Source organism: Coffea eugenioides, chromosome 2 (assembly GCF_003713205.1).
Source record: "Coffea eugenioides isolate CCC68of chromosome 2, Ceug_1.0, whole genome shotgun sequence".
Lineage (NCBI taxonomy): Eukaryota > Viridiplantae > Streptophyta > Magnoliopsida > Gentianales > Rubiaceae > Coffea > Coffea eugenioides.
This window is the reverse complement of record NC_040036.1, coordinates 74,980,427-74,991,912: the sequence shown is the minus strand read 5'-3', so window position 1 is coordinate 74,991,912 and position 11,486 is coordinate 74,980,427. Positions and strand designations below refer to the sequence as shown.

At 36.1% G+C, this 11,486-nt stretch overlaps 2 protein-coding genes across 3 annotated transcripts; both read right to left on the bottom strand.

The window, feature by feature from the left end:
* Positions 1 to 1,132: 1,132 nt before the first annotated feature.
* LOC113762342 (pentatricopeptide repeat-containing protein At4g01990, mitochondrial-like) lies at positions 1,133 to 3,821 on the bottom strand. The gene is made up of 2 exons (XM_027305742.1): positions 3,499 to 3,821; positions 1,133 to 2,620 (listed from the first exon to the last, which is right to left on the bottom strand). The coding sequence occupies exons 1-2, from the start codon at positions 3,811 to 3,813 to the stop codon at positions 1,490 to 1,492; spliced, it is 1,446 nt and encodes a 481-aa protein (XP_027161543.1). The 5' UTR covers positions 3,814 to 3,821; the 3' UTR covers positions 1,133 to 1,489.
* A 3,095-nt stretch (positions 3,822 to 6,916) lies between these two features.
* On the bottom strand, positions 6,917 to 10,358 carry LOC113764196 (putative F-box protein At3g10430). Of its 2 annotated transcripts, none has more exons than XM_027308285.1 (2): positions 8,957 to 10,358; positions 6,917 to 7,189 (listed from the first exon to the last, which is right to left on the bottom strand). In XM_027308285.1, the coding sequence occupies exon 1, from the start codon at positions 10,218 to 10,220 to the stop codon at positions 8,982 to 8,984; it is 1,239 nt and encodes a 412-aa protein (XP_027164086.1). In that variant the 5' UTR covers positions 10,221 to 10,358; the 3' UTR covers positions 6,917 to 7,189; positions 8,957 to 8,981. The 2 variants fall into 2 exon arrangements, with proteins under 2 accessions (XP_027164086.1, XP_027164088.1); XM_027308287.1 differs by having other exon boundaries at positions 8,961 to 10,357.
* Between the last annotated feature and the right edge of the window lie 1,128 nt (positions 10,359 to 11,486).

Here is an 11,486-nt window from a genome sequence, read left to right as displayed (position 1 = left end):
GGAATGATAGGATACAATTGAGGCAAATTGAGGCATGTCTAGGAGAAGGTCAAAAAGCCACAATGACTAGAGTGTGTGACCATCTTGTGACGACATAATGAATTAATGGCCATGATTAATGCAAAATTGATTTTCACTAAACAATAAAATCTACTTCTCACATAATAATATTTAATAGAATATACGAAGTGCATTAAAAAGTGTCGAGAATTTACACTATGTTTGTTCTTTTGTACAAGATTTATCTGTAACAATTTGTACATTATTTAGAATAATGGTCAATGACAATTGTTCCTGCCTTGACCCCCCAAAATGCCGTAGCTCGCATATTCTCAAAGGTTCCCAGTGGAGGATGCGCTGTGACGTGGTATTTGCTGTTTCAGCAGACGTGCCACAACAACTCATCCTGGCTTTGATTGATAAGACAATTTAAAAGGAAATAACCCGTAAGTTTGGGACAATTAGTAAGCGAGTTGTTAACGCCAATAAAATGTCATAAATTTGATTCCTATATGTAATATTTTGAAAAGTTCTGGGTCAGAGCTTTATCCTGAATAAGAGTTGAACTCTTTGCGAGTATTTTTGGGCCGAATGCAGATTAGTCTCACTAAATATGGAGATACCGAATAGTCAAAAATAAGTCGAACTCCGCGGGTGTTTTCGGGTCGAATACGGATTAATCTCACTGAAAGTAGGGATCCCGGATGCTCAAAATAAAAAAAAATTAAAAGGAAATAGTTGAATAGCGTCCAAACACGGCGATCTTGTTTGTTGAAATACCTTTATTCCTTTATTTTCTTCTTTAATCAAGCACTTAACTGCTGCTCCTGAGAAATTATCATACTAAAACACAAGAAAGATTGAACCTCTTAACTGTTTCCCAAGATCTGATGCTCAGTGCGGGAACCTCAACCTAATGCTGGCCACTTCAATCATCAACCACCTTCTAACAACACCATTATGATAATTAATCAGTTCTAATATCCTATCGTCATCAGTTTAAATTGCGCAAACGAGCCAAGAAACTTCTTTGGTTCGTTTGCTTGGATGGTTAAACAATGAATGCTGTGATATCTAGTACAGGGATTCAACATCAGAGGCAATTGCTGAAAAAAAAAAACAAAAAACAACAGAACACCAAGAAAAGAACGCTGAAGTGAAAAGGCAAGTTGATCAGAATATGGAGAACTAATGTCCTACGTACAAATATACAAGGGAATCGACATTGCTCATTGTGATAATAACTGCGTTCGACCACAGTTTAGATTCCCCCCCCCCCCGCGGCGTGCACACGGGGGTCTTACACCACCATAGTTTAGGTTTCAGTACAGGCCAGCTTTGCTTCGCACAATAGCATTTGTGAACATAAACTCGATTTCCTTGCAAGACTTGAATTAGGCCAGTATAAAATATCAAATTGTCAAGGCCTCTTCTCACTGCCATATTTAAATCAGAAACACCTCTATACTTCGATGCAGTGATCTAGTCATCAACTTTTGGAAAGCAGAGATGCATAAACGGTAGAATCAAGACGACCAATCTTCTTCATGCTGTTACAAAACTTCTCAGCTCTAGTCGCATCATTTTTCTTCTCAAAATATTCTAAAAACAATTTGATAGTCTCATCTGTAGGAAACCACCTATGTTCCTCTGGGATTGTCTTGCATGCACCCATCTCCAGATACTTCAGAGCCGAATCAATCTGATCATTCTTAATGTGGTAGATTGTGAAAATATTCAGTGTCGCTAAGGTGGGATCAATTCCTTTGGTCACCATACTTTCATAGAGAGCATTAGCTTCCCCAATCATGTTCCTATTAAGATAAGATTCCAAGACCACATTGAATAGTCTGACATCGTACAATGAGCATTGAGATTCCCACTCTCTAAAATACTTCTCCAGGTTTTCCAGGTCACCCAATTTAAACAGAGCCAACAGCATGATGAGATAGCTAGTGTTACTGGGGGAGGGGAAAACTGACTTGAGGGAGTTCCACACATGATGAACCCCAGCCAAGTCAGACATAAGCTCATACAAGTTGATTAGCATATGGAAAAACTCACGATCACGCACATTTTCAAATTTCTCCATCTCTCCTATCATTTCTTTGGCCTTGGGAAGAAGTCCAGCATTGACGTAAATAGTTGCTAGGTTCCCATAAGTGAACCAATCATACTTTACCTTATCTTTCTTCATCTTTTCAAGAACTTCCTCCGCTGCGTTTATATCATTTGAGGAAGCATAGCTGTTAATCAACAGATTGCAAGTATATTTATCTGCTTTAAGTTTATTCTGCTCCAATTCTTGCACAAGCAGAGGGACTTGTTCGGGCTGGTTACTGCTCAAGTATAAAGACATCACATTGTTATAGTTCAGAGTGGAAGTAAAATTCAGCTCCTTCATCTTGGCAAAGAGTTGGACAGCCTTATCCAACATTTTCTCCTTACAGTAACAGTTAAGAAGTGCTCCATAAGTTTTGTTTGTTTTTGCAGATCCCTGAAGACCATCAAAATAAACTTCAGCTGAAGCAATACCCTTAGCTTTTGCAAGAAGGTCAATCTGCACAGCTCGGTCAGCATTGTTCATCTCAATCTTGCTGCTCTCCAGCCATTCTGATAGCTGCATTAGTAACAAGATAAGGAAAACAATTACAAAGTCCAAACCAAACTATCCAGTTTGAGAACAAACAGAAGCAAATAAAATGCCATCTAAGGAAGGAAAAGATATTATTAATTCAACAGATGTCTATGCAAAGTCTATATATTTCCTGAAGTTGATAGATAACTACAATTTAATCTACAATTCAACTCGTTCCTTCCTCATCAATCCCCATTGTTGGTATACAGGTACAATTTCCTATACAACCCACGCTTGATCCTTTACCTATTTTCAACAAGCATATTAAAAGAATACATCCCAGATTTTGTTTCCATAAGGGTAAAAAGCTTCCTACAAAAACTGAGCATCTAATGTTCAATAAACATATCATCTGCTACCCAAATTCTATGCCTCCCCTGTTTTACAAATAGTTGTCAATGCTAACAAACAGCACATCTATGCTGTTTCCAACCCGACCATATTACCCAAATAAACAATCACTTCTTGCATACCCAACAAATGACTTTTCTTCCTATGATAAAGTAATGCTCTTTTCCACAATCACATTCGCTATCTGTCTAAGAATATTAAGCATTCGAAAAGGAATAAAACAATCAAAGTTTTTTTTATTCAAATCGAAACAAAAGATTAGAATGCATACTAATATCAATTACAAAGAAAATTTCACCACATGACAACAATTTAGCACCCAATAAGAATACAGCAACTTGATTTGAATAAATACACTCCACAAGCACAATAAACCATCTAAAGCATAAATCTCACGTGTCGCATATTCATTCATCCACAAATCTAGGAATGCCTAAAGAAACAATTTTTACAAAAAAAAAAAAAAAAAAAAAGAAGAAAGAAGAAAATAACCAAATTCAAGAAATTACCTGGAGGGCTAGATGGTAATGTTTGCGGAATCGGAGAAAATTGATTTGTCTAGCAACATCGAATCGTTTAGCCTGACTTTCATTGGCCCATTCATCTAGAACCACTGAAACATTAGCGTCTGAGCCTGGTCCAATATTCAGCTCCTTCAGTTTCCTGAACAGAGAGATATTAGGCTTGTCTTTGGTCACAGCCGTTGCTGTATCTTGGGTCACAGCCGTTGTCGCTGTCGTTGCCGTTGCCGTTGCCCTTTCTGTTGCTGTAGACAGCCACCGAAGTCTCGCCGTCGGTCGGAAATGAACGAGACGGCTCGCCATTTTTAACTTCCTTCTTCTAAACCCTTGTTGGGGCTATTTCTTGAAATTGGACACAGAAGAGGGTTTTAGTAGGGTTCAACGGGAGAACGGAAATGAAATGTATGAATAATCCGACGTCGTAACGTTCCAGTCGGATTTTACTTTTTCGTTTTGTTTTTTATTCTTTCAGGGTTTTTAATTTTTTTTTTTCCCCTAACGATAACAATCTTTCAGGGTTTTTAATTGACTACCCCAACATTTCCTCCTAAACGATATAGAAAAATATCGCATATTCCTCAATTACTTTTTGATTTTCTTGTTTCCTAGATCAATAATCAATTGTCCCTTGAAATGAAAAGCATAAAAGCCTTGAGAAATATTCAGCTGGCTAGTTTTATTTATTGTGACATACATACACTTAAAACGTGAATTTTGATAGGTCCTCCTATATTATGTCCCTTCAAGAAAAAGGTAAATTCACACTGAAACACTTTAAGGAGATAGAAAAGAAGCCCACCGGAAAATTTTCAAATTCTCTCTTCAAAAAATAAAAAAATAAAAAAATAAAAGAAAGGACTACAAATTCAGATTATTTTTATTTTTAAGGAAAAATCGTTTAAAATATAATTTGTTTTTCACATTTCGCCAAACGAATTTTTTCGTTCTTCACTTTTAAATGCTAACTTTGTATCCCCTACAAAATTAAGTCGATAAAATTTATCCTTAATCCATCAAGTGACCACATATGATCTTTTTTTTTTAACAAAAAGGTTAAATCTCATTTATAGTTAAACAAATTATTCAATCCATATTTATTTTTGTTCCTAAAACGTAGAATCTGACTCAAACCACATTCATTTTTTTTCCCAAAAAAAGTGAAATTTGACCTAATCCATATTCATTTTTTACACTAAAAAAGTTGAATTTGACCTATTTATACATAAAAGAAAATGACTACATGTTGATTGTGTGGTGATTTCATATTAAAAAGGATTATTATCACTTTACCTCCTTAACGTTTGGTACTACTATCAATTTCCCCCTTAACGTTATCTTTTAGTCATTTTATCCCCAAAACTAATGGTCAAACTTAATGGAGTTTATTAATTAAAGTGAAAAGACATGTTTAACCCTTAAAATTATTATCACTTTACCCCCATAAAATATAGTCTCATTATCAATTTACACCCTAGAATTATTTTTTAGACAATTTATTCTACCATTAAACCAACTTAGCAAGTTAAAAACTTTAGAAGAAAATACCCTCTCTTTGCATAATCAAAATAATAAAAAATTTAGAGTGACTCTTCTTCTTTTTAGTATCAAGAAAAAAAGTCAAAATATTAATTTTTTTCCTTGGCAATCTTATTAATATTGAAAAAAAATAGAAATATGGAGAGGAGGAGGGGGAGAGAGAGTGCTCAATTCTTTTTTTAAAAATTACAAATAAGAAAGAATTAAATACTTTTATTATTTTAAAATTATTTCACTTTTTTGTTTACCACCAAATTTCAATTCTAATCCTGATAACCTTAAAGTAATACGATAATGTTAGACTTTTCTTTATTTTCTTTTTTTGCAAAATCTAATTTTTTTGTCTCCTTCTTTCCTATCTCTTTTTCTTTTCCTAGTAGTAATAAGTGTGAAAAAAAAAAGAATTTTCGATCTCTTAAAGTGAAAAAAGGAAGAATAACCATTCCAACCTTTTTTATTTTTAATTATATATAAAAAAGGGTAAATATATTTAAAATTTTTTGACCATACTAGTTAGATTAATAATAAGGTAAAATGTCTAGAAAATAATGTTAGGAACTAAAGCGATTGTATCACTATAATTCAAATGAAGAAAGCGATAATAACAATGTAATAATGCTATAAAATAAAAGGGTATTTTTGTCCAAAATTTCTTAACATGTTGAGTTGAATTACTTATAGGGTAAAGTGATTAAAATATAACGTTAGGGGATAAACTGATAGTAGTGATATAGTTTAAGGGGGTAAAGTGATAATAACCCTATTAAAAATTAGTTGAAAACTTACGTTGGGACCAAATTTTGCAAATTTAAATCTACAAGAGACGTAAGATTAACATTTCAAAAGTGAATGACATGTTCAACGATTTTTCATATTTTTAATGCTGCGCAGTACCCAATTAACATTTCATTGTGGCCCACTTCTTTTGCTGCTTTAAGCCGATCCTCTTCACGACACTCATGATTATGCAGTTACAACTAGTGATTAGCCTTAGTCAAGGTATGCAGTGATCCGAAAAAAAATGTAATGATCTCATTCCAGCGAGGCGGTTTAGGCAGGCAACCAAGGCTGTTTGCGTCTTGATAAAGAAGCTCATTTGCAAAATACACTAGAGAACTTATCGGAAATCATCTGGTACTTCTTTCTCATGGGGAATTCAGTTCAGCGCAATAACCTTGTCCCCAGAGCTGGTTGGAAAATAGGAGATGAATATGAGAATTTGGTAAGAGACTAAGCCAACGAAAGGCATAATGCTGGGATAGATGGAAAGCTGGCTTCGCAGTGAATATTGGGCTAACAGACAATACGACAGTAGAGCGATGGGGAGTACTCAAAAGGGATGGAAATGGCGTGGAGCTCAGGAGAAAGGAGAGTGATCCTGGAAACGGATTCGAAGGCAGCACTGGACCTAATCCAAGGAGCAGGACAGGATTCACTTTTCCACAATCTGATATGTCAGATTAGGAATTATGGAAACAGGGATTGGGAGTGCCGGCTACAACACGTTTGGAGAGAAGGAAATAAATGTGCAGATTGGCTGGCCAAAACCAGTGTCAACAAGGAACCTGGGATGCAGATCATCACAGAACCGCCACATGAGCTCAGGGAATTGCTTAGAGCAGATATTATAGGGGCTGCAACTCCATGTTTTGTTTCTGATTAAGAGGTTCGACCTCTCCCCCTTGTTTAAGGCATAATGCCAACAACTGCTGGGCTTTGGACGACTCTGGATGACTGAGAAACGCTGGTCATTTCTCCCTGTAATACATCAGGAACGACATCCTGAGTGATGGGTGCTGAACAAATGTAGACCTTGGCCATTCTCATGTTATCAAGTTTTGTTTGTGGGTGATTACGTGTAGACAAAAGATTAGAACAAGATTTAACGCCTGATAATCTAGAGCAGCATAATCGATAAACCACCAAATAAGTTAGCTGTGGCCATCTGATCAGGAAGATACACCTCCTCAACAATTCATCCTAGTAAGTCAGATGTAAACATCTGATCATGCAGCAAATATCTTAATCAGCAGTCACAAGGCAGTCACTCTACTCACTTTACATACTTCAACTACACAGTTTGGGATCAGTCTGGAAATTCCATAATCATCAGCAAGCAAAGATCACTTAATCTTGTCCTTGCCTGTACAAAGTACCAAAAGAACACAAAGCAAGTTAGTTTACTTCGAGCAAAACAGACTACGGCTCCAATACATAGGCAACTGAAGATCTTCAGTAAGAGATGCATTTCAGTATTCCACCAAATGATTGCAAATTTTAAGTACCATGACTCAAGAAACAGACATTCAGATGACTAAATCCCATTGAGGATGTCCACCACTTGTTTTCCAAAATGGATACAAGCAAAGCCTGCTATATCTCACAACAAGTTGACTATATTACACCTATATTCACAATTAACGATCTGACATGTACTCTGGGGAACCAAGCATCAGAAAAGCAGGTCCAGTTGTTAAGCTAGTTCAGAGAATGGGAAAGGAAAAAAGACCTGAGCAAAAATACAACCAACTATTTCTTGAGAAAAACTATGATTATAACATACAGTTGACTCTCAATTTCTAGCAAAACTATAAATAAATGTGTAAGATCTAAAACAATCCATGAGCTTTGCTTCAATCAAATTCCCTGTCAAATCATGACGGACAATCCACAGATTCAAAGTGCAGTATTGAAGCATTACGGTTAATGAAAGTGCAGTGGTGAAGCACTGCTGTCAACGAAGAGCAAATTTTGTGGCACATAAAAAAGTCAACCATGCCAGAAAAACAATTGGTCTATGTGACTTATACTCTGATTTAAAAGGGGAACAAAGCTCTTAAAAATTTCGATCCATGATTCTTTGCTAAGAATCATATGTGCTGCAGGAGACAAAAGACCTGCCAAAAGGGCAACAATATGGAGAAACCAAAACTTTAATGACCAAGTTTTCAATCCTTTCCACATTTAGCATTTTTAACATGTCATTTCAGCTTTCTGTGAATGCAAAGTTTTAGAAATAAAGGCAGATTGCATAATCTGAATAAAAGAGGGGAACAAAGAACATATAATTCTGATCCATGAATCTTTTTGCTAAGAACCGTATGTGCTGCAGGAGAGAAATGACCAGCCAAAAGGGCAATGATATGAGAAAACCCAATTTTTAATGACCAAGTTTTTAATCCTTTCCACATTTTGCGTTTTTAACAGGACACTACTGCTTTCTGCGAATGCAAACTTTTAGAAAGAAAATCAGATTGCATAAGCTGCTAGTTCACAATCATCCTGAGGATTTCAAGCACTCTCAAGCATACAAACCCCTCTCAAGTAAAAAAATATCTCCCCATTGTTAATACAATAAAAGTAAGACAGGTATCTCCACAAAATCAACATGTGACATGGCGACTAGTGATCCAATTATGGATGCTTAGACAGTTGAAATGTCAAGCTCCAGAGCTAGAAAAAATCCTTCAGAACCCACATATGAATTAGGTTGTCCATTCGATTCAGTGCAAACAACCACAGGACTACTAATTGAGCTGAACCCGACAATCAATTTTTTATATATCCAACCATAAATTGGTTGAATTATTTGTACCAAAATAGTTTAACAGAACCTGGAATACATATAGCATGCACGACTGTACATTGCAATGTGCCTACAAGAGTAAATTCAATCGATCCTCATTCAAGAACACGTTTTCGTGTTTTGGGTAATCGAAAACAAAGCTCTTGTTTTTACAAACTTCCCAAAATGCTACCAGTGTAGTAACCATGAGAAACACACATCTGCATCGACGTATAGGATAAAATTTTCAACTAACAATCAAGATTCATTGTGCAGGTGCTTAATCAGAAACTTCGTATGATAATGGAGTATCAGGAAAAAATCAAGGTTTGATGATAAAAATACCTACAGGGGAGGCAAGAGGATAACTTTAGTCCAAGAACAGAACAAGGCTTTCCTCGAAACAAGTAGCCACTGTGTGAGGCCCATCCACTGCAAGATCCTTGAATTTCATGTCATTGAGGTCAAGTGCAACTGTCTTGGTAAGTGCAGCATTCGCCTTTCTACGTGAATGGTCTTCTCTATCAAGAGCATCAATCACAACTTTCCCACACCAAGTAAATCCAACTGGAATCCCGCACAGTGCATCCTTCAAAACTAGCTTAAACTTCCTCTCCCAAAGCAACTCCCCACCATCATCCTTCTTCAAAACCCAAAAGCCACATTTGACATAATTCCCTGTCCCACCTGGTTCAATAGCACCTATGGCAACCTCACCATTCCATCGCATGATATTAACTGGCAAATTATCGTCCCAAGTATCCTTGTCATAGTTCTCTGGCATTTCCACGTCATGAAACACCTCATCCTCCAAATCAAACCACATCACCCACGACAATCGACCATGAGCCTTCTCAGCAGCAAGCCAATAAATACACCCATCAACAAAAGCATTACAACCCCGAAATACCATATGATCAATTTTAGCCCTAACACTCCTCCATTTCCCACTCTTCAAACTATAAACCTCCACCCTAGGCCTCAATTTCTCCCCAACATGATGAGCTGAATAAAGAATCCTGACAACCCTGAAATCATTGTCTCGCTCACAAAACCCGAATCCTAAAACAGGATAAGTTGAAAAATTCTTTTCCATCCAATCACAATAACAAGAAAACTCAGATTTCAGGATCTTATACTTCCTAAGAACAGGATTAAACAAGTAAACATCCCCGCCATAAGCACAATCAACCTCATCAGTCAAACAGACAAGCCCATTACAGGAACCCACAATTTGTACCGTTTTCGACCAGGTCTGAAATGGGATTTTAACTTTACAGCACAAGTCATAATTTTCGTTGTCGGCGAAAATCGACAAAGTGGGTTCATCAGAAAATTCCTTAGGAGTGACTAAAATGCAGTGGTCAGTACTAGTAGCAGCTAGCTGAGAAATTGAACGAGTGAAGTGGGCTCGGACAAAAATAGGGTTCTTGATCAGAGAATACCAGTGTTGGGAGACGGCTGTTGACTGGGCTAGGGTTTTGACGGGGAGTCTTGAGAGGATGTTGATGGCTAGGTCTCGAGGGAGGTCATCAAACGACGCCGTTGGTGGGCTGATGAATACAAGTGGGAGCTCCTTCCACCAAGATGTAGTTGCTTGATCGGCCATTTGCTTTTGAATGAACAAGAGAGGGACACGTGGAGCTGTGGGATTTTTCTTTTAAGAGAAAGCGTGGTTTTGAGAAACACGCTCGCCGGAGAGATTTTACCGCCGGCAGTTCCGGGACTTTAGGGGTTTAGGGTTTTAGGGTTGTGAAAAGATGAAGCTACTCGGAGTACAATTTCTAAGTTGGGCATCTTTCTCCCTTTTTGGGCATATGAATCTTATATTCTTTGTTTGCATTGTGGTTTCTGTTAAAAAAAATTTTACATTTTTCGTCAACATATTTTTCACTCACCTTTTTACTTCACATACATCAAATCATTACGGTACATTTTTCTACACAAACTCTTAAAAAAATAGATTTTTATTTTGGTCGTGTATGGATAATCTATTTTATTTTTTTTATTTGTGTTATGGATTATGAATAATTGGTTAATGCAGTTTTTGTTAATAATGATATTATAAACTGCAATAATATGCAAGTCTATGAATTTTGGAGTTGTTTGGATTGCGGTTTATTTGCCAAAATATATTTGCTTACATCATCATTACAATTTCCAACGCACCTTTTTATCTTCCCAATTATCTTTTTATCTCACATACATCACATCACAAAAAGTGCTACAGTAAAAATATCTCTAATAATTCACAATCCAAACAAACGGTCAAGTAAACTCATGTTGTTAGAAATTTTATGAATTTACTCCACAATTGTTTGCAGATGGGGGAATCAAGTATTTTTAAGGGCGGATTTGTTTATTCTTTTGTCCAAAAATTAGTTGTCATAATTTGACTCTCAAGCTAAATCATGGTAAATATTTTTGTTTCGACGCCCAAATATTCTCTTGTTAGGCTTGGAATCTATTTTTAACAAAAGGAAAAAAATTTCATGGTTACCAAAATTTATTTCATTCCATTAATTGTTCTCTGTATATTAATTGATTGAATAGTACCTTAAAATTCTTTGCAAGAAATTACTTTATAGAAGCACAAATTTAGAAAAATTTAACGACTTGAAAGCATGTAAACAATTTAAAGCTTCTCAAAGTTATACTCATCACAAGATGTAACAATAATCTTTTACCCAAAAAAAAAAAAGAAAAACAAAAGAAGTAACAATAATTTCCTCCATATACCATTAAAGGAGTAGAATTTTAGTACCATCGTAAAAGGCACATCACATAGGCCAATTGTAAAGTAAATACTTTATCTGAAAAAAGAAAAAAGAACTACACTTCCTGAACTTATTAATTATTTTGTCGTGGAAAATTT